This window comes from Siniperca chuatsi, linkage group LG19 (genome assembly GCF_020085105.1).
Source record: "Siniperca chuatsi isolate FFG_IHB_CAS linkage group LG19, ASM2008510v1, whole genome shotgun sequence".
Taxonomy (NCBI): Eukaryota; Metazoa; Chordata; class Actinopteri; order Centrarchiformes; family Sinipercidae; genus Siniperca; species Siniperca chuatsi.
Genome location: NC_058060.1, coordinates 20,295,015 through 20,317,813, shown reverse-complemented (window position 1 = coordinate 20,317,813; position 22,799 = coordinate 20,295,015). Strand labels below are relative to the sequence as shown.

Genomic DNA, 22,799 nt, shown 5'->3' with positions numbered 1-22,799 from the left:
TGTTGTTGCAGCTTATTAAATCACAAAATGAGGTTGGAAAAAAGGATAAGGCTGGTGTTATTTTATGTTTATTTATGCCACAATTAATTTATCCTACTATCAAGTATTGTTTGTGTAGCCAAAGTCTGATATAGTTTGAGTCTTCATGCCATGGAACTCCACTGTCATTGTCATTGTTTGGATGTTGCACTTACACTTACACACGTTTAGCATACAAAAATACATTGTCTTGACTTTCAAATGGATTTTTGAAACTACATATTTTTTAGATTTTGTAATATTTGTAATCATTGAAGCATAGCTGATTTTTGGAAATGTGAACAGACAAAATAGGCCATGACTGCACCAATTTGGAGCCACTCCCGAAACTCTTGTGTCAATTGCAATTGCAAACTGCAATGATGCTATGATGGCAAAAAGGTACAATGTTCTGCATTAGTTGCAACACCATATCGTATAGCCAAAAATTTCTTGATTGAACGGAGGAAACTGCTTAGTTGTGATTTTAATTTAGTTTTAGTAGGAAAACAGGGCTGTAAACACTAACATGATAGATTACTGTATCTGTTTTCATTTTATTTGTATGTCCTTGTGGTGGCAATGTCCTCTAGGAGAGCAATGCTCTTATCACATGATGTGATAAATTAGTGGTCAGCAAAAGTCTCAATAATCATACAGTTCCCCCTATTGAACATTTATGGAACATGCCAGAATACTGCATCACATGCTTTGTTCCATCATCATCATAAAAGTGATAATCAATCAGAATCAATGAGCTGACCATCCTGTGAGAGATGAGTGAATGTAAAACATGCAGACAAAAGTAAGTTGATTTTAGTATTATGAGGACCGAACCCTGTGACAGACTTGAAAAATTAAATACAAAATGTATTGAAAATGAATATAATAAAATAAAGAATATACTTAATTTAAATAAAGTATTCACTATTAAAATCATAATTTAGCAACAATAATTGTGTATTTAATTGTAATGCTGACTGTTTTGATGCTTTCATGAACAGAATGAATAAAACTGATACAAAACATTCATTAAAAATTGGGCATGTCTCCAAAAAATAACATGGTGTATGGTTATAACAATGTAAAACTACAATACCAAAATGAACCAAAGCAAAAAACCTGAGCCAAACATTTACAAAAAAAAGACAACAAAATAGGCAAAATACAGTATGAACATGTGGTATTAACACAAAAATGCTGTTGTATTGCAATGGCCATCATAAGCCTTCTATTGAATCCAATAACACAATTTAAACCAGTCCAGTATAATGATGTTCTGATAACTGATTTTAACATTTCTGTGTCTGCATTTGTCATTTTTACAATCTGGTAGAAACATCATTCATGTCTCCAACTGGAAGATACTCTGTGTCATCACTGAAATTTTCACCTTCTTCACTTAGTAAAGCTACTACTGTTGATAGCGTGGCATTGGGATCCAACAATTTCACCAAAGGCACATTCACACCTCTCTCCTGAAAGATAAGATTCTGTAGAGTCATGGCCTGCATGGAGTCAATGCCTAAGGATAAAAGAGGTGATTCATCTTTCAGCTCACTTCTATCCATGCCAATGGTCTCACAAAGCAGAGAGACGACATACTCTTTTGGTGAGACAGATTTAGTTTGTTTAGTCTGAGAATCTGTCTCTTTGGATTTTTGGAAAGCTTCCTCTACCAATGCAGACAGGCGCATGGTCAAGGCTGCATTTTGAGAGAGGATGTTGTATCTGATGTTTCCGAAGTGAAACCTACAAACAGCCTGTTGGGGTCGATTGAGCACAAGACATTGCTCCAGACTTTTATGAATCTCAGCCACATCCAACACCATCATCCCTTTTGCCTCCAGAAACCGCTGGAAATGTTCCTTGTTCAATAGGAGGCCAAGGTTTAGAGCTCCCCAGTTGATAGACTGTCCAGGAAGCCCGAGTTTCCGCCGGTACTGGCAGAACATGTCAAGGAATGTGTTGGCTGCTGCATAGTTTGTTTGCGATGCGTTTCCCAGAAAAGCTGAGATGGAGGAGTAACACACAAAGTAATCCAACTGACAGTGCTGTGTTGCATGGTGCAAATTCAGCACACCATTTACTTTTGGTTTGAAGACTTTCTCATAAAGAGATCTTTCAAGAGTTTCAATCAGCCCATCATGCAAGACAACAGCACTGTGAAACACTCCTCTGATTGGACAACCAGGGAATTTCTGACCGATGACACTGATAACCTTGTGCACATGCTCAGACTCAGATATGTCACACTCCATGGTAGTGATGCAGTTTCCACACTGTTTCTCCACATTGCGTATCTCTTGCTGCACATCTGGTGTAGGCTTGCTCCTGGAAAGTATGACAATGTACTCACCCCCTCTTTGCGAAATGAACTTGACGGTTTCAAAGCCCAGACCAGAAAGACCACCTGCCACTATGTACACTGCTCTCTTTCGGAAAAGCAGTTTTTTTGTTGGCAGCAATGGAATGTCAGACAGCGTACTGCTGACATCTTTTTCCAGAGCCACAACAGCCAGCTTCTTTGAGTTGAAGTATGATTGTGGTTTCTCTGCATTAAGGCTCTTGGTGCTTTCAGATTTCACACTCTGAAAGGTAAAGCTTTCAAGAACAAATTTTCTGCGCAAGCTCAAGGACTTCAGCCAGTGATAAATGTGTGGCCTTTGTGCACTCAAGGATCCCTTTCGCAAAATGGCTGGCATCTGAATTGTCTGCACATGAACACTTTCCTTTACACTTTGGAACACATCCTGAGCAAAGGAACACTGCATCTGAGATTCGCAGATGAAGACAACATGTTGGACACCTGGAAAGTTGCAAATTTTAGCAATCAAAGATTCATTAAATGGAGGCAGGATGACAAATGCATCCATTTGATTGACATCTACAAAAGAGCCATTGCACTGTGTGCCAACAATCACGTTCCAACCTGACTTGTAAGAAGTGAGTGCCAATACTTTCATCAGAGCAGTATCAGGCACAGAAGATATGATTCCTAGATTATGTTTGACTCTGGGCAAGGCTCGATGCAGGATCTCCCATGCTAGCACAAAGTAGGAAACACAGGGTGTTTTTTTAAGGAATGGGAACCGCTTGGCACTGTAGCACACATCCGCTGGAACTCTGACCTTGCTGGCTGCCACCACAGGATAACAGGAAGCAACGTGGTCTCCCACTTTAAATTTCCTGACATATTTTCCGACTGCTGTAATAGTACCACTGAAATCAAGAGCCAGTAGCTTATGATTCTGTGATGAGTGTTTGTTCCAGTACAGTGTCTGGCCAAATTTCAGATGTGAAGCACTGACAGGGAAGTAATCAGATGAATGAACACATATATTAGTGGGCTGAATTTCAACTGATGTATCACTGATTGGCTGGGCCTCCTCCCCAAAGCGAATGGCACTCAGTTGAGTCATCTTATGTGTGTCAGCTGTCTGAAGGATGCAGGGTTCAGACATTGTAGAGGTAAAACTGCCCTCTGAACTGTCAATGATTTCAGGTGGAGTACGGACAATAGAAGGTTTCAGAATCAGCCCATCTTTCACCACCAACTCTGGGTACTTGCTGCAAGGACATGATCTTAGGACCTCAGACAGAGCTGCAATGTCCTTAGCAGAGATTGTGCTTATATCAATCAGCTGAAATAAAAGATCTGGTATCTCTGCAGCAAATGATCTTGTCATGCCAACAAGAGCAAAACCTGGACTTATGTGGTCTAGTGTGATGTCAGATGAACAGTAGGTGACTGCCCTAATGGAATTTGGGAAGCTAATTCTCTTTAGCTCAAGGACTATTTGGCGGAAAATCTCACAGCAGCTCGCCAAGTTCTGCAGGACAACATCAGCTGCCAGTGAAGTGAGGTTTTCTTTGCCCCACAAAAATAAGACCTCATCAAAGTTTTTCTCAATATCCGTTATATTGTGATTTGCCAAGAGAGAAGGAAACCCATGACTCAAGATATATTTTGCATGTGTGAAGGAAATGTATCTAGACCTTGAGTCCAAATATTGTTGAAGGCCTTTAGAGATCCCTATACAGTCACAGAAGACCAAGGCCTTAGGAGGAGGAGCAGATGTGAGGCCTTCAGGGATGACACTAAAGGCATTATGGTAGAAATACTCCTCAACCACATGAGAGTGACTGCCAAGGTACTTGATTATCACATGCTTAACCTCAACCAGCACTCTTCCTTCTTTATCTGCAAAGCAACCACAAACCTCAAAGTGATCAAGGCCCACATCAATTGCTCTCAGATAGACAATCATCTCATCTTGCAAGGGTTCAAGCACTGTCAAACTTCCTATTTTTGAAGGAAATCCTGGTCTACCAGCAAAAATGTGCTCTACTGTAACTGGGAGAAGCTGCATCAGAAAATCCAGCACAACAGGATGAATGCAGTAATCATGCAACTGAGACTGCAGTTCTTCTGGAACTGTGACAGCTGCAAAAGCCTCCTTGAGATCTTCTCCATAGTGCACATCCCCCTTATTCTGGAAGACATCACCATACTGAAAGCCTCCTTGAGAGAGATACCCATAGAATTCCTGAGAGCTCACTACAGATTTGCATCTTTTGTAGATGGAGCTTAGTGAAATGCACTGCTCCTCATTCAGCCTCTCTTTCTTTGAAACCACTGTGCCTGATGCATACACTGCAGATGGAGAGAGTACCATGAAACTAGTTTCTTTCTCTTTTTCTTCTAGTTGCACCTTCATTTCAGGTGAATTCTGGGTTAAAACAAATGGACTGTGAAAATTGACACTGAGCTGTAGTGAGCTGAGCGGCACTTTTGGTTTGGCACTGGCCATGAATGCAGCTAAACCTAACTCAGCATAGAAGGCACCAGGGATGATGGGTATATCATTGTGCTTGTGCTCTTTCAGGTAGAAACAAGAATCAGACTTCAGATCACAGCTGAAAACGTTGCTTTCATTTCCTGTCTGACAGAGCACAGGATGATTACGTGCTGTGTTTTTGTGTGCCGCGCCAATGATAACATCTCTGTCTGAGCAATCAAACTGGTATTTCAGTATAGGAAGTGGTATTGTCTCATATCCTCTGTAGAAGGTGTTCCAATTTACATGGACACCCAGTTCGAACAGCTTAGAAACAACAGACATTATTGTTTCATGATCTTTCTTTGGCTGCACTGATGCAAGAACAGCTGTGTCATTACCCAGAGATTCCATGATGTTTCTCTGTAGCACCCTTCTTGGCGCTATCTCCAAAAAGACTGTATTCTTCTTTCCTTCAGTTGCTGACCTCACTGCCTGCTCAAAAGCTACTGGCTCACGAATGTTTCTAGCCCAGTATTCCCCTGTGCAGAAATCACCCTGCTGGACTTCATTGCCTGTCACTGTTGAGAACAACTCTGTGTCGAGATCATTCACCTGTAAGGAGCCAATTGTCTCCTCGATTTCTGACAGAATTGGGTCCATCATGTGGCTGTGGTAAGCAGCAGGGACATCTAGTACATGAAGGAACACATTCTGACTGTTGGCTGAGGTGCTTAGTTCCTTATGGAGGCTCTCAATTGCATCTGCATCACCTGAGAGGGTGCAGGACTGCGGGCTGTTGAAAGCAGCAAGGCAAATTCTACCAGAGTAATGAGGGAGAAGAGCAGTTACCTCTGATACAGCCATGTTGCTGATCACAAACATCTTCCCCCCAATGACTTTGCTCTGGAGGGTACTGCGGAAATAGATTACTTTTACTGCATCCTCAAGAGACAATAGGCCAGAACAGTGAGCAGCTGCAACCTCGCCAACAGAGTGTCCAAGTATTGCATCAGGCTTGACACCCCAGTGTCTGAGTAGGGTGCTAATGCCAACTTGGATAGCAAAAAGGAGTGGCTGGACAACAAGTGGGAAGTCACTACCCTCAAACTCACTCTCAAGTGTGTCCAAGATTTTCAACGTACCCAGTCTTTGGAAAATTTGTTCAATCTCTTTGATCTTATTCCTGAACACAGGCTCGTGTTTTAGTAGCTGTTTGCACATGCCATGGTAAGTGACGCCATTTCCACAAAAGACAAACACTAACCGTGGATCTGAGTAGGACGGGTTAATCTTTTTGGCTACAGTGGCACTTAACTTCTCTTTAAGATCAACTACAGATGAAACCACAATGGCCTTTCTGTATTTATGTTTTAGATGGCTCCTCCTACAAGCTGATGTGTACAGCAGAGAATCTAGATTAACTTTGCTATCTGCCTCTAGCTGTTTAATGGTGTCTTCCATCATCAGAGTAAGAGATTTTGGTGAATTTGCAGACATGACAAAATACTTTGCCTGTTTCCCATCAATCTTTTGCTCAATGTGTGACTGTTTGTACTGTTTGACAATGGCGTGTGCATTTGTACCCCCAAAGCCAAAGTTGTTCACTCCTGCAATTCTTGCCCCGGAGGCATCCCACTTTTCTGCTTCCTTAGGAACTTTAATGTTGAGGGCTTTGGCATCAACACTGGCAGTTTCTTCACAGTAAAAAACTGAGGGAACAATGGTCTCATGCTTCATCATTAAGAGAACCTTAATGAGTCCGGCCACTCCAGCTGCAGATTCTGTATGTCCAATGTTGCTCTTCACAGAGCCAATCCGCAGTGTCTCTGAACCAGGAGGTTTGGCTTTAGCAATGACATTTGAGATGCTTCCTGCCTCTGTTGGATCTCCAACTGGAGTTCCAGTCCCATGTGCCTCTATGTACTGGACATTTGCAAGGTCAGACCCTGAGTAGATTTTACGCAGGAGTTCCTCTTGTTGGGTCATGGACGGTTTGGTGATTGGAGTGACTGAGTGTCCATCTTGGTTGACTGCTGTTTTGCTGATGACACCCCAGATATGGTCATGGTCTTGTATAGCCTGTGAAGTGACAACAAGTATAAAATGAAACAAGAATGAGCGTACAATGTTTATAATATTGTAAAGTGTGTCATATTGGTATGCAATAACATGGGAACTGAAAATTGTGATATTTAGTCCCGGTCCAAATTATGTAAAAAAAAATGTTTGGACTTGTAAAGCATCGCTGGAGAGAAACAGGGCTAACGGGGACTGGGAAGTTGCTGACTGAGTACTGTTGCTGAGTAATGTTGAAAAGAAACAAATTGCTTAATTATAGTAAGTCAATCAGTTATTAATTGATGTTGGTCTAATGTCTGATATGGTCACATTTTAATAAAAGGGAAAAAGGGAAATTGTTGCACTTTTATTACTCTACATATTCTAACCTTTTTCAGAGGCTTCAGGAGAACAACCCCGCAGCCCTCCCCTCTGCCATAACCATCTGCTCTGTTGGAGAAAGGTTTGCTGGTGCCTTCAGGTGAGATCATCTTGGCCTTGCTGAGAGCAACAAACACTCTTGGCTCTATGATACAGTTGACACCTCCACAAACAGCCATGTCACAATCACCTACCATAAGATAAAACATATTTTATATCTCGATATCTCACAGTAGTATTTGAGAGCCCTTTTTAACATGTATCCTTGTAATTAAAACTACAATGCTGGGGTATGGCTTTCCATCAGAGTTACCTCACAGGTTGCTTTAAAAAGTGTCATTTACTTCAGTTAGACATACTGTACAGACCTTGTTTAATGGCTTGACAGGCAAGATGAAGAGCCACGAGAGATGATGAGCAGGCACAGTCTATGGACAGTGAGGGCCCAGTGAAGTTGAAGATGTAGGAGACTCTGTTTGCTGCAATACTCATGGCAAGCCCTGTGCCAGTCCAGTGGTTGATCACACTTGGGTGCACGTGTGCAGCATTTGTCTCATAATCTCTGTTCATTAGACCTATAATAAAAGATTAATACAAAAAAAAAAGATTATTCAGAGTTCAGTTAAATAATTCAAGGAACGGTAGTAAAAATCAGATGGAAATTTAAATTGTAAGTAAGAATTTCATCTAGCAGAAAGTAATTGCATTTTAGGTGACATGGCGCCATTATTCCTAATATTACACAAAACTATAAAAGCCAATCACTGGCATTACATTTTTACTGACTTACCAAAAAACACTCCTGTCCTGGTCCCACTGGCCTTCTCCATAGGAATTCCAGCATTCTCTAAAGCCCTGTAGACACACTGAAGGAGCTGTTTTTGTTGAGGGTCCATTTGTTCCACTTCACTGTCACTGATGCCAAAAAACTTGTGGTCAAATTCATTAAACCTGAAAAATTAAAAACCATTAGATCAAATTTAGTTACTTAGAAATAGATCATAATTTAATACTTTAATTGCCTAAAGTAAAATTACTTAACCTGGTGATGACAGTAGTTTAAAATGAGAAAATAAGATGTGCTCTACACAGCAGCATAATTCAGTTAGATGCTGGTTAAGCACAGGAAATGTGAGAAGATGGAAAAATTAAGAAAGGGCTTTGCAAACAGAGCTGAGTTTTTTGATTATCTAAAATCACTTCTATCATGAGGTACAATTTTTCTGTATTTTCCCATATTTATCATTGTCATTTTTACTTAATTAGTGATTATGTGTTAGTTTTAGAAGCCATATATTGAAGAGAAGATGAACCTAAGGTGACACTAAGTTCTGATTTTATTCTACAACCGTTTTGACCACACACCATCTTTTTAGTTCAATGCAAGTAAGAGAATAATCAACCTATCTATCCATATATATTTTTTGAAACCAAAAGACAACATAAACACTTTTGGAGTATGTCCCAAAAGTGTTCATAAGTCTCAATAACCCAGTTTAAAGATGACAATCTAAAAGTAAGAGCTACAAAGAAATGGACACACAGGCTTGTTTTTGTTTACCCACTACAAATAAAAAATATAGTTAGGGGCCCAAGCCAAAAAAAATTATAACATAGAGACATAAGATGTAATACAAACAACATAAGATAATTTCATCAATAGGAAAAAAGACAAGTCTTTAAATTTACAAAACACATAAGTAGGCCTATCCAAATAGGTTTTATAATAAGGTTTAAAGACCATACCCGTCAATGAGAGCAGCCTTGGCTGTGCGGGATTTACCCGCTTTGTTGTCATCAGGGTCATACCAGCTGGCTAAATCAAATCTCTCTTTGGGAATTGGCACAGAACAGTTTCTTCCATCCACCAGAACCTTCCAGAAGTTGTCAAGCCCTTCTCCTGTTTGGAAAAAAGATTTTATTTTTATTTTTTATTTTATAATTGCGTGATTCCCCTGATTGGCAAACACAAAGTTGTGATGAAAAGGGTAGAAATTGCTTTATGAAATGAAATACATAATTTGGCCACACACAAACATCCCTTTTAGAATTACCAGGGATTCATTTTATCAACCCTGATGGTCATTAAGAGGTTGTATGTCTCAGGTGAACACATTTTAATCTGTTAATTTCAGAGCTGATCTAATAATGTTGAAATTATGCAGCTTGTTTTTTGTTTTTCAATTTTCTATTATTACATTCAGAGATATTGTTCATTTATCTTAATGCACATTGTGAGAGACAGAGAGATGTCTGTAAATGGCAAATTTGTCAATAAAATATTAAGAAACAAAAAATAAACCAAAACTAAGATTTCAGATTCAAATGGCTTACCCCCTGGAAAATTGCATCCAATGCCTACTACTGCAATACTGTCTTCAGCTTCTTCCATTCTGACTGAACATCACGGGGAAAGAAAAATCAAAAATCTTTACTGCACCGTCATGTCAACATCACATTTTTTTCCAGTCAACATCCAACCTAGACATAAATGCGTTTAGCATTCTTTAAACTGTGTAATTAGTCCAGTTTTTTCATGCACCAGTGCATCCTTACATCCATACCATTTGCCTTATTCCTCACTGATGGTATCACTACCAGACCTGCGGCTGAGTCTTATAGCCAGCTTCTTTTCTTTATTAAACATTAATGATTGATTGTATACGTGGCCATGGAGATGAAGGACTTCAGTGCACACATTTATGGCACCTTGCAAATGATTAGACCAAGTTTAATGAGTAAATCAATATGTTATCAAACAATGGGGTGACTTCAGGTCTTGTTTCATTTAAGCTTATCACAGTTATACCATAATCAACCAATTAATCAAGGACATCAAGTTTAAAATATTTGTTTTCATTATATATGTTAAGGTCAAGGTAGATGTTCCAAGATGCACTCAAACAACGAGTGACTAAGCATGGAAAAACCTCTTCTGATGTCTTTACAACATCCAATAGACTCTCTGCTTCTTTTCACATACAATGCAGTGATGTCCATAAATAACAATGTATGCAAAGTTACCTTTGGACACATTATGCAACTAATAATTACTCCGAATATCATAGGAACAAACAAAGACCACTTTTAAAGATGTTTTTCACAAACACTGCAACTTAAAGAACTTGTAATGTAAAGGTACAGTGTTTTTTTTCTCAATTTCTACTGTAGCATTTGTTTTCTTTAACGATTTATGTCAAATCAGTGATTTCACTAAAAACCAATCAGAACAGCCTCACATTCTATAAGAACATTAAGTTTTTGGTTTGATAATTTGGTTGATAAATGGAGTTTCAGAACACTGTATTAAGCAGAATCAAACTACAATTACTGCATTGTGGTTGTATGCCTCTGCCAACCAGTCAAGTTGCTGTTTACATCCATGTCTGTCCAGGCTCATATAATATACGTAGTGACGACTTTGAAGGAATTTAATAAAATGTATTTTTTGGCAAAATGGAATGTCACTATATTGACATTGAGATTCCAGTGAATAACCTCCAGTTAGAAACATGCTGTCTTCACTTAGAGACAATTTTTAAACAGGAGTAAAGAGGACTGATAAAGAGCTTCAAGAGTTTTTGCTGAACATTATGATGTTACAGTGAAGTTGACCTTTGGGATATAAAATGTCTTCACAATTCTTGAGTTATGGGCAAAAATGTGTTTTGTGAGGTCACAGTGATCTTGATCTTTGACCACCAAATTCTACCTATTTACCTAATTTGAAAAAATTCCCTCCAGGCGTTCCTGGGATATCGCGTTCAAATGGGACGGACGGACGGACAACCCAAAAACTTAATTCCTCCGGCATCGGCTATCGCCTGCGCGGGGGCATGAGAACACCTGGTTATTTTTGTTTTATTGCCTTTATCAGTCCACTGCAGTCACACAGAGATCACACAGTGGTATCAAAGTTAGTAACTGTGATTGTCTTTATTACTATCTGTCGAAAAGGTGTCAGAGGTAAGATGAATGCGAAAGCATTAGTAATAAAGAAATTATCTTGATAAGAAATAAACTTGACTTTTATAACACACAACAGTATTTATAACTATTCTAAAAGGCAGGAAGAACTGTTTATCACTGTGCCAAAAAACTCTGTCGTAACTGTTTCAAAATGACTGACTAGTTGCTTTGTCATTCATTTTAAGGCACAGAATGAATTCTCACAGGGACAATCAATCAAACAAGTATTCAATTCTACATTAGTAGGACCTTTATTTTCCAACAGAAATCTATGATACATGTCTCTTCACTCCTCAGGGACCCTTGAGTGATGGTAGCCTGGTACTGACCGCCCCCCCAAATAAAGAATGAGATGAGCAACTCAGCTAATGACAGCAGATATCGAATCACGTGTCGAGAAGAGATACAGTAATATATCACAATGCCTTGTCATGTTGTGGTGCTGACTGTTCACTTTTCCCCCATTGTAAATAAGCAGGTAGGTTGGCCTTTGTATCCAATTAATTGAAATATCAAGCATGTGCAAGGAGGGACAAAAACAAATGGACGGAGTGTAACACTGTGTTTAATGTCAGAAAATACAGGTACAGAAAAACATTTGCGAGATGTAGACAATCCTGTACTCTGACTACAAGAAAGATATTTTAAAAATTTATAGAAAAGTATTATAAGTTTGTGGTATCATAAACTTTACACAAATTACATATTTAGTATTTTCTTAGTACGAAATAGTTATGCAAATACAGCATGTTAGTATGTAACACAAATCCATACAAGAACTGTTGGAAAAATATGTAACTAAGAAAACTCATATTATAATAACATAATTTCTTGGCAGGCAATAGTAGTGAAATAAGACATAGCGCATCAGTTAGTAAAGAAACACAACAGACTTTATTTTGAATCCAGGTTGCCTCATTCCCACGTTATCGACAGCAGCCGACAGCTCAACTCCCACAACTTCTGTGCCACGTCGTCGTCTTTACCGGCCGCTGAGCAGTTGGCAGGAGCACAGTCACTGTAAGCAAAGACATATTAGATGAGCAACTTAAAGTTTAGATAAGTTAGCTCTTTCACGCATTCAGTGTGGTCGTGAATGATTCAATGCACAATGAGTTTAAGGTTTTCTCTATGCCATCAGTAGATTTCTATGCCATTTTGACTGGGAAGTGATTATTTCATGTGATGAATTTATACTTAACTTTTTACTTAATATCTATGGAGCAAATAACAGTTTACTTGTATATGAGTTCTAATCTACAAGCCAACTATTGTATCTTTTAACAGTCTTTTATTTGCAAGTTAACATGAACAGTGGCTGCATTTTTTGTATGCTAGGTAGCTAACAAACCCACATAGCAGTAATTTCAGGGCCTGTGTCAGACAACTCTAACTAGACAATTCATGTTTGTGTAAGACTAAATTGCCCACACCACAATAAATTTCTCTTTGGCAAACAGGTCACAACTTGTAGACTGTGATAAGGGGCTGTAAAACATAATTTTTAGGCGTCACAAACAACTGCATTAAGCCATTACTTGTTATCTTCTTGACCTCTGCAATGGCATCAGATGCTGATGTTGATAGGAAATGTATGATGAGATGTATGTAAAAACAAAGTGTACCTGTAGTATCCGCCACTCTCTTTCTCCAGTGATGGTTCCACCGCGCAGTAAATGGTCGTCTGAGCTCCCTGGACAGAGTTTTTGGTGAAAGGACTGGCGAGCTTCATGATAACCTGTTGAGGACCACTCAGATGACGCCATAAATCTGTCTGGACGACTCCGGGGTGGAGAGAATATGTCGTCACACCTGTGCCTGGAAGACGAGTCAATACCTGATTACTGTACAACATGAATTAAATAGTATATGAGTAATAAAACATTATTTGACAATCTTCTGTTCAAATCTAATTCAGGATGCTCTTAAAATGCCTAAAATGATGGAGATAAGGGTATAATGCACACCTTCTAGTCTCTTAGCCAATGAGCGGGTGAAGAGGATATTGGCTAGCTTGCTCTGAGAGTAGGCCCCATTCTTGTTGTAACTCTTCTCACTGTTGATGTCCTCCAGATTGATGGAGCCCCAGGAGTGAGCCATGGAAGATACAGTGACAATCCTGGCTGGTGCCGATCTCTTAATCAGGTCAATCAACAAATGTGTCAACAGGAAGTGACCTGGAGAACAAGGGAATGTGACTTTCATATTCAAATTCAGAGTTTGAGAAAGCAGGAAGAAAATATTCTATCTTACCACAAAAGTGATATTTGAGAAAAATTTGTTTCGTTTTGTTTTACGTTTCCAAGCTTTATAAACTGCACAAAACGGCTGCTGAATATCCCAAACCTGGTAAAGGTTTTTATATCCAGAATCTAAATTGCATCAAACAGATGCTAGGATTTTACCATTGTGATCTACAATAGAAGTAGCTGAAATAGCAATTAATAAGATAAGATTTTGTCATTATATTTTGACAAAATGTAATGACACTTGTAGCAGGTAACATTATATTCTCTGATACTTCATTCGCTGTCTGTGTTGTTGATTTACATGCAGTTACCAGTTTATTATTAGATAAACCTAGCCAAAACTAAACATTTTAGTCTACCTTTACAAAGGTTATAATGTTCATTCTTTATTGAAACGGTTTTAAAAAGGTGTTGATTCAACTTAAAGGTAATTTTAGAGGCTGTAGTTTGTGGTGCTGTTGAATTGTATTGCATTATACTGAGAGGTGTTTCTAATGTTTAATTGACCCTCACTGACACAGTAAACGGGTGGACAAAATATTAAAAACGCCTCATAGTACAGGCTTAGGTGGGTGAACCATTCCAGTTGCTTTTACAGCACTAATTAGCTTGACAATTGCTACCTTGTTTTAACATATGCTTAAAGTTTCAAATTTTTGGTTAAACGGACACTCAGCAGTCATTTTGATTAGCTTATGGCAGAAAAGAGAAGCTACTGATAATTGAGACAATATGTTAAATAGTTTAAAAATAGTATATTTGAAAACTGCTGCTTAAACTATCAAAAATCAGTTAGAAACTGGATAGAACTGTAAGTGAAAGGTGGCAGGCCTGCGTTGACAACCAAGTGGCCGCGCTAATGGGATGTGAAAAACACTGGAAACCTTCATTAAGGTATAAACACAAGACTGCTTAGACTACGAAACATAAGAACTGGACAGCTATAAAATGGAAAAAGTATATTGATCGATCCAAGTTTGGAAATTTTTGTTGCCAAGGTTATGTCCAACTGGATCGCTGCCATTTCCAATAAGGACGTCTCAGTTATATTTACTCCATTCTTAGAATAGCAACATATCCTACCTATAGGGTATTAAAAAACAACAACTTTTGACTGGTGGTGTAAGAGACTAATATAAAAAGGTGTCCAGATTGTCTGTATGTTGATCAAAAAGGCAGACCAGTAATCATGTCCAAGACAAACTGCAGGGTTTTTAGTGACCAAATTTACTGTGTACACTAAAAGCAACCTGTTTCACTGATGTTGGCAGTGCAACATGACTTTTAAATGATTTAAAAATTTAAATGATTGTAATTATCCGGTGATACAATTGGCTCTGCTTACACAGAAGAGCAAAGTATCTGTAGAGGTTCATTTAAAATAGATTTTATATGAACAGGACACCGTATTATTAATAATTTGGGTGTCAGATATGAAAGAAATGTTCTTGAATCTTTAACTCCTTTCCTCATTACACAGGTAAGAGACTACATAGTTGCATTTACCCAAGTGATTGACACCGATCTGCATCTCAAAGCCATCTGCTGTTTTCCCATAAGGACAAACCATCACACCAGCATTGTTGATGAGGATGTTGAGTTTTGGCTCTCCTGTTGAAAAGAACATCAAGAAGTAAAATGGTGTGGCTTTAAAGTCCCTTCATGTGTGCATTTTTCTAAAGGAACAAATGGGTTCACCTTTGTTGATGGCTTCAGCGAATTCTCTTATTGACTTGCTATCTGCCAAGTCAAGTTTCATGCAAACAACATTTTCGTTGCCTGAGCTTTCAATCACTTCTTTCAAAGCGGCCTGTGCTCTCTCCATGTCCCGGCACGCCATGATGACCTTTGCTCCTAAAAAAGAAAAATAAAGAGCAGTGAAATACAAAAGCATAAGCAAATGTCTGTATAAACATGCTTGTTTTGTGTATGTATGCACTCACACACACCAGGCATGCATGTAATATGGCTGAAGAGCACCCCCTCTTGACAATACGTGTACCGTATTTCATAAAGAGGAATTCAGAGAGAAAGTTTCAACCTGGACAAAAGGAAATGGGGCCCATATTTGTCTTAGAAAATAACAAGATGGCACATTAAAGGAAAATGTGACTCAGTTTACTGGGTTTTAATGAGGTTTAGCTTCAAATGCAGATTTTAAAACTCCAATTCATGACGTCATGCCAGTGTGCTGTGTGAAGCAGCTGCATGGAAAATTAATATAAAATGCAATTGATGTCATATTAAGCAGCTCCAGAATTTACTCTCTTGTCTACATCATCACTACAATCTGTTTATTTGTGGTTCAGCTTGAAAACAGATTAAAAGAGATTCATATTAGAAATGTACTTACTTGTTTTTAACATTTGTTTTTTCATTTAATTATGACAGTAAATGCATACATAAAAAGGAAATACATATAACAATGTGTATTGTATTTCACTTTATTATTTGTTTGATGTTTTAATTTAGGCATTTTAAATCTTCCATACTATAGAAGAACATGTGATAAAATAGTCTTTTTGATACTCAATGTTACATTTCCATCTGTACTCAGATGGCATTGGAGTTCGATAACCCGCTCTAATTACAAATTACAAAGTCTAAAGAAAATGTAATGTAAACTTTCTGTGGAGCTTAGTATGTGACTTTGGGTAATTAGAAAATACCCAAAGTAACAAGTAATTAATTTGAATTTGAACTGCTGCATTTTAAATCTTCCTCAGATATGGCTGCTTTGTGTTAGGACAAAATTAAACACTGATGCATTTGAGAATTTTGGCTTATTTTAACAGAAACAGGGGGGTTGTAGTAAACTATTTTTATATTTCTCCACGTGAGGCACAGAAAATAAGTGTGTCAGTGTCAGTACAGAAACTAAGGTATCATATTAGCACCATATGCAAAAATGTCAAATGATGCCCAGCCCAATTTGAAACTGGTAAAACAACCAGTAATATACAAGACTGCAAGTCACGATGACATCTGTGCTTTTTTTCCTTCAACGTTTCCTTCAGTGTGAGGATCAGCAGGACTGACTTGAAGAGGGCAACAACTTTAATTTCACTGCGCAGCCTTGTGTTGCAGAATGACAATAAATGTACCCTGAACCTTGAACATGAACATGTAACTTTCGAAGTTATAATTCAAACTGCAGTCTTAAATTTCAGTCAGACCAACCTCTCTTTGCCAGGTCGATGGCTGCCTCTTTGCCAATACCAGTGTTGGCACCAGTGATGACCACAGTTTTGTCATCTAGCCTTTCAGCAGAGGACCAGGCAGTCCGGAAGAAATTTCTAGGATATTGAGAAATCAAGTGCGTTAATGACTCAACCAGCAAAATGGGTGCGATATGAACAATGGCAAAGCAAACACACTTACTACAAACATATATCCTAGTTTGCTCTCAACTAAGGCAAAGACAACTTTTATTAACTATTATGTAGCAATTCACTTGTTAATAAAGTCAACTAAAACTACAGAATTTATTTAGACAGCTGGAGTATTTTCATGAATGTGCGGGGTACTCACCTTATAGCCTGCATCTCTCTTTACTGCAGCAGCCAGGTGGTTGATGGACCTCAAAACAAAATTATAATCTCAGATTCAACCGCACCAAACCTGACGAAACGCGTCTGTGGTTTGTAAAGTTAAAAAACTGGCGATGCGGAAGTATCACTGAATAGTGGATTGACAGGCTGGGATTTCAGCCAATCGACTGCGACATCATCGCTCTATGACAACACTGATTGGTTTAACTTTAAGTTTGGGTCCGTCTTTTGCGGGGTGTACGTTCGATTGTGAATACGGGCTGCGCCGGACGGGCGGTGAGTTTTCGGTTCCAGCTGATCTGTTAGTTCAATCAACTCTGAGAATGATCACAGTTAAGCGGGTGCACGAGGACTATGAAAAGCCATCATCAATGGAGCTCCGATACTACGATTCACCATGGCAACACTACGCCCTTGAGACTGTGCACATGTTCTTTAAAAAAAGAACCCGAGTCAGAGCTTCAAGTGTCAATAAGTTAACACAATGAAGTTTTCTTCAGTGTTGTCCATTAATTCATTGTTTACCAGACTTACATTTCCTAAATCTATCTATCTATCTATCTATCTATCTATCTATCTATCTATCTATCTATCTATCTATCTATCTATCTATCTATCTATCTATCTATCTATCTATCTATCTATCTATATAAATAAATAACATATATACTATGATGAAGTGGACGTATCTGGCTGTGTATTAGGCCATAGCCTACATAGCATTTTAAATATATTTATTCAGCTTTAATCTGACAAAACACAGGGGTCAGCAACTGAAGATGTAAAAATATAGGCTAGCCTATAGATCAAAGACATAGAGACATTACTGTAAACTCACAATCTGGTCCAGTAATAATATCTTTGGTGGTTTGGATTTGAAAAGGCATCGAGGTAAAAATGGATTTTGGATCAACATCATTCAGCTTCATTTCAGCTACTTGAACAAATGTAGTAAATGTAAACACAGTCACTGACATGTTGTTAAAACACGTTCAGACTATACACAGACTATTTAAAAAAAATCAAACCGAATTCTGCAACAGGACCACGATCCTGCTCACTCAGAAATATTTACATATAATCTCCAATATTACAGGAGTTATGTACCATCAGTGAGACCAATCACATCATGAGTGAGAAAGATAATTCTTCATTGATCCTACATGTCTAAAGCTTCAAACTGATTTTTACAATTTAAACTGAGATTACACATTACGTGCAATAAACAGACCGACAGCTGTCTTGTGTGCTCAGAGTCACAGTGTTATAAAAACAGAAGGACATGCAGAGGTTTTATTCTGAGCTGAGTGAACTGATGCTGTGTAATAAATGACTGACAGTGCATAAAAGCGGCAACTTCAGATATTCCTGAGTAACAAACTAATATCCAACCAGGATTTAGATTCTGACAGTAAACCTCCGCTAACTAATGACTGAATGAATGAGGAAATGAAACAGCGTGTCTGACTCTGTATGAGGGAGGAGAACCCTGAGAAACTCAGGGTTTGTTGAAGAGTCGGTTACCATGGTAACAGCCTCATGCAACTTTACAAGCACAAACTAGTGACACATGGCATTCAGGAAATATTGACAATAAGGGGCTTCCAATCGCAGAAAAATGCAATGCTCATAGAAATCTCCAAATGTCAAAAGTTTTGATTGTTTTTTCAAAAATGGTTAAATTTTGCACCAAATCTGTGTAACAAATGGTATCAACCCAATTACCAGACCCAGAGTTTAAGTTACCTCTCTTCTCCTCATCTCAGGGTTAACAAACAGAGTTTTCACTAAACACTTTCCCCAAGTGTTTAAAAATGCAGCACACAGTACTAGTGCATAGCCTCTTTTAAAACACCCTCTGTATTGTATCCAATTTACAGTAAATTATGATTGCAATAAATACGTGTACGTCCTATTTATAAAAACAAAGCAAATTAAAACAAACAAATAAAAAACACTAACAAAAGCAAGAAAACCCACTTGCTCTCTAGACATGAACGTCCCATCAGTCCTCAGGGTTTCAAACTCTTTCCAGCAGGTGGCAGTCAATGACCATCTACCACCATGAATCAGCTGAGAGAGCCTGTTTTACATTGACACCAGCCATGTGTTACTGTGTTATGTCTGTAGAAAGATTAACAGGTTGGTATTTGGGTAAATCTGTCCTTGGCTGAGATCTCACTCTGCTGGCAAATCATTAGCAGGAAACAGAAAAGACCTATCACCCATCATGCCTCTCTAAAGGTCACCAAAACGCCATGCATGGTTCATTCATATTTTAGAGACATTATTACAGCATACAGTGGGATTACACTGGACAGAAGGTCATTAGAACAGGAAACACTGTGCAAGTCATCAGCTGATTGTGCGTAAGCAAACGTTTCCTTCCCTTTTCTCAGCTGAGGAGTGTATGGGTGTGTTACGTTTGTGTGTGTGCATATGTGTGCATTTTTACAAAGAACAAAGACAGACAGAGGTGTGCAGTCATGTGAGTGTCAGACATAATTAGGTCCACGCTGATTAGAAAACACCAAGGAGTCCAAATCAAGTTTGTGTGTACTTTTCCTGATTGTCTCCTCCCGACCCTCCACCTCCCCTTAACTTAACTTCCTTTCCCATGTTTATTTAAGCAACAAGTGGTGGCATGAGGAAGTGGTTGTGAGTGGCTGTTGATTCATTTCTCATGTACTGTCTGACATTGTGACTTATTGTGATTGCCTCGCAGTAAATCATCTTGTTATTTATCAGGTACTCTGTGGTTTTACAGGGAACCATGTGTTATGTCATTCAAGTGTATATTTGGCCATCCAGGATAGCCTCTGACTTTTAATTTTTGATTTAGATTTTATTATGTGACACATTATCAATATATCTGCTTATTTGTGTACTATTTGCATGCCATCTCCCACTCTCATGTTTGCTATTGCTGCTATTGTTTTGTCATCAGACATAACAGTTTACCTAAGCCATTACTGACGCTGCATTAGCAGTTCCCAGAGGCCAAAGACAATGGAGAGGCAAGAGGATGCACTGAATAAACCATGAGAACAATCCATTAGCTATAATGGGACTATTAACTTTACTTTGGCAGATGGAGCGCAAGAGGATGCAGGTTTTTATTTTTATACAGAGGGGAGAAAACACAAATAAACAAGTGAGAGGACATCATCTTATGTTGATATGACTGTGCAGGTTGAGCAACAATTGCAGTATGACTTGTCTTGAAATTAATGAACCTGTTGATTTTAAAGATGTGTAAAACACATCCTAAAAATGTGTAAAATAATCCAAACTAACGAGTCACTGTGCTGCTATGGCTGTTACTTTGTGAAATGTGGTTAACCTACAAATGGCATTTTGTAGACATCCATCATTAATATTGCACATAACCTTTGAATGGCAGGCCAATAATAATAATAATGATAATAATAAATAAATGAAAATAACATCAAACTTTATTAACATTTCACTTCAAAACTAAAGAATGCTATGATATGAATACAATAATAAAACAGGTAAACATAGGTAAAAGTGCACTGGAGGTTTCACATTTCCACATCACACTTGTGTACGTTGCATAGTGGACTGTGATTGGCTTCCAGACCAGTTGTGATGTCACAAAATCCTGCTTGAAGGTGCAGGCCTTAAACTGAGATAGGTATATGAAAACAGCCTTCTAGTGTCAGACTCTGCACATACATCAGTCTGCAAAGTGAAGGTCAAACATCTGAGTGAACAATAAGCAAAGCAAATTTTTGAGTGGAGGGGGACTTTAAATTTAAAGACCTTTTCATTACAGAGTTTTATGGAGGAGACTGACTTTGCAAGACAGACATGCTTGGGCTGAAAGGGCCACAATAAACATTCAAAACATAGTGATTTTGAAAATAACTATGTTTAAATAAAAGAAAACCCATGTTCTGGTCTTTTAAAACAGATCGGTAGCAAAGCTGACAGAGTAGCCCTACTGTTTACATTATAACAATATCTTTCCAAGGTCACGTCCCTCACTGCCTCCCCTGCCACACACACGCAGGCGGCCACCAGTCTGGCTTGTACAGTGAGCTCTCATCTGCAAAACCTCAAATTATGTGAAGCTGTGGGACATGATAAAAATCTCCAAGTGTCCTCATCTCCTGCCATCACCTTTACTGTACAGACAAGCCTTTACTGGTTCATCCAACACTTATATTCTGTTTAGACTGGCTCTTTCTGCAGCCCCCTCCCCCCCCCCGCTAGCCTCAGTATTTAGTTTCTCACCCTCTTAGCCTCCCTCACCTCTTTGGGTGGTTACATAACACATAAATGGTGCCATTCATTTGCTCAGACCGTCCCTCTTTACTGATGCAAATCTCAAACCTGTAATGGCTTTTTCAACTGCTGCACCATTTCCCTGAGATACAAATCTACACTTTGATAATTACAGTCTTTCTTTAAACAGAGGTCTTGTTTTACACTAGATGACAGATCCCTTCATCTCACCACTGTGCTGTTGACTGAAACACACTGCAGCATTTAGCTCTGCCACATCAGTTCCCTTCATAACTGGGCTAAAGCCTTTTTCTCACCAGTTTTCATTTTCTCTGGAGAAATCAGCACAAAATATGAAAGGTCATTTAAAGGTATTCTTTCTTTGAAACAGCCAAGAGATGTTTTTTGAGGACTGGAAAGTGGTTCTTCCCACATGTATCTAAACAATACAACATGTTGTGGAAAATGTTAAACAACACCTCCCCCTTATGGGGTTAAATGTGCTTTTTGGTATTAAAGTACAGGTTGTGTTTGACCCTAGATGCAGAAAACTAAATATACCCCTTTGTAATTATGAGTCTCACACTAATGGGATATTTAATATTGTATAATTTGTCAAAAAACTGTGATTGATCTGTTTTCTTTATTCTAGACTTGGTTCTTGAAAAATTCCACTTAAATTACATTTACAAATGTCAAATACAAAACTCCAGCAACACTTGTGGTATAAAGAACAACTTTATTATCAGACCAACGTGTCATCATAAACAGAACATTTAAATAGGATGGGTATAGAGCAAAACAAAATTGAAAAGTTTAAAAAGATACAAAAGACAACCAATCATGTACATACACATATATAACAATCAACCAACACATAGATGGGCTGGGTGAACTAAAATGAATGATGTGTGGGTCTGTCATCAGAGTTTGATTCAAATGTTGCTAAATCCTGATTGGTGCACATAAATATGTGACATCACCCAGTTCAGCCCAATTCAAACCAGTAAGTAGAGCACAGAATAAATAATTTTTCAGTTCCTTCCCTTAATATCCACCTTTTGATCGTCACTGTTTCATCTTGGTGGAAGCATGAATCATCACAGCTAAACCTCTGTGTCACTTTGTCACAGAAAATTAGGCAACAAAGAACAGCATCAGTGTCAAGGGTGTGTTTCAACACCAACCTCGAGCCCTTAATGTGTTCTGCTCTGCCCATCAAAGAGATAATTCAAGATTGTCGCAAGATGGCACTGTGGTGAATTTAGGTTATGTTGGCCTTTGAAGGTGAGCAGACAGTCATTAGGGTGCCATGAGCCCCAGGAAACAGGTGTTTACCGCTATTTATAGAGCTTTCTCAAGCAGTCAATACTGTAGTTCAGAGCTGTCTAAGTGTGCTCCTTTGGGGGAGAAGGGCGGCCTGTTTTAATGCTGCTTTTACTGCTTTAATGACATTTATAGCAGCATGAGATACAGCATCATATTTCAGTGTAAACGCCTGCCAGCATTATCTAAAATCATGGATTCGGGACGAAAGG

At 38.5% G+C, this 22,799-nt stretch overlaps 2 protein-coding genes across 5 annotated transcripts; both read right to left on the bottom strand.

Annotated features, from left to right (window-relative positions):
- Window positions 1-50: 50 nt before the first annotated feature.
- LOC122866220 (phthioceranic/hydroxyphthioceranic acid synthase-like) lies at window positions 51-10,961 on the bottom strand. Of its 3 annotated transcripts, XM_044175570.1 has the most exons (7): window positions 9,806-10,961; window positions 9,576-9,638; window positions 8,988-9,141; window positions 8,032-8,192; window positions 7,610-7,816; window positions 7,250-7,431; window positions 51-6,881 (listed from the first exon to the last, which is right to left on the bottom strand). In XM_044175570.1, the coding sequence occupies exons 2-7, from the start codon at window positions 9,631-9,633 to the stop codon at window positions 1,341-1,343; spliced, it is 6,303 nt and encodes a 2,100-aa protein (XP_044031505.1). In that variant the 5' UTR covers window positions 9,634-9,638; window positions 9,806-10,961; the 3' UTR covers window positions 51-1,340. The 3 variants fall into 3 exon arrangements, with proteins under 3 accessions (XP_044031505.1, XP_044031504.1, XP_044031506.1); XM_044175569.1 differs by having other exon boundaries at window positions 9,576-10,961; XM_044175571.1 differs by lacking the exons at window positions 7,250-7,431; window positions 8,032-8,192; window positions 8,988-9,141; window positions 9,576-9,638; window positions 9,806-10,961 and having other exon boundaries at window positions 7,610-7,730.
- Window positions 10,962-11,757: 796 nt separating this feature from the next.
- Window positions 11,758-17,311, bottom strand: rdh12l (retinol dehydrogenase 12, like). Of its 2 annotated transcripts, none has more exons than XM_044175580.1 (7): window positions 16,991-17,311; window positions 16,640-16,755; window positions 15,158-15,313; window positions 14,966-15,070; window positions 13,178-13,387; window positions 12,836-13,028; window positions 11,758-12,228 (listed from the first exon to the last, which is right to left on the bottom strand). In XM_044175580.1, the coding sequence occupies exons 1-7, from the start codon at window positions 17,002-17,004 to the stop codon at window positions 12,126-12,128; spliced, it is 897 nt and encodes a 298-aa protein (XP_044031515.1). In that variant the 5' UTR covers window positions 17,005-17,311; the 3' UTR covers window positions 11,758-12,125. The 2 variants fall into 2 exon arrangements, with proteins under 2 accessions (XP_044031515.1, XP_044031516.1); XM_044175581.1 differs by lacking the exon at window positions 16,991-17,311 and adding an exon at window positions 15,409-15,500 and having other exon boundaries at window positions 16,640-16,746.
- Window positions 17,312-22,799: the final 5,488 nt, after the last annotated feature.

Coding starts and splice junctions, on each gene's coding strand:
- rdh12l (XM_044175580.1), bottom strand. Junction 13,388..14,965: donor GATCGGTGTCAATCACTTGG/GTAAATGCAACT, acceptor CTTGTTCTCCAG/GTCACTTCCTGTTGACACAT. Junction 13,029..13,177: donor ATTGGCTAAGAGACTAGAAG/GTGTGCATTATA, acceptor CTCGTCTTCCAG/GCACAGGTGTGACGACATAT.
- LOC122866220 (XM_044175569.1), bottom strand. CDS start 9,633: ATGGAAGAAGCTGAAGACAGTATTGCAGTAGTAGGCATTGGATGCAAT. Junction 9,142..9,575: donor TGGATGCAATTTTCCAGGGG/GTAAGCCATTTG, acceptor TTTTCCAAACAG/GAGAAGGGCTTGACAACTTC. Junction 7,817..8,031: donor CAGGACAGGAGTGTTTTTTG/GTAAGTCAGTAA, acceptor CTTTTATTATAG/GTCTAATGAACAGAGATTAT.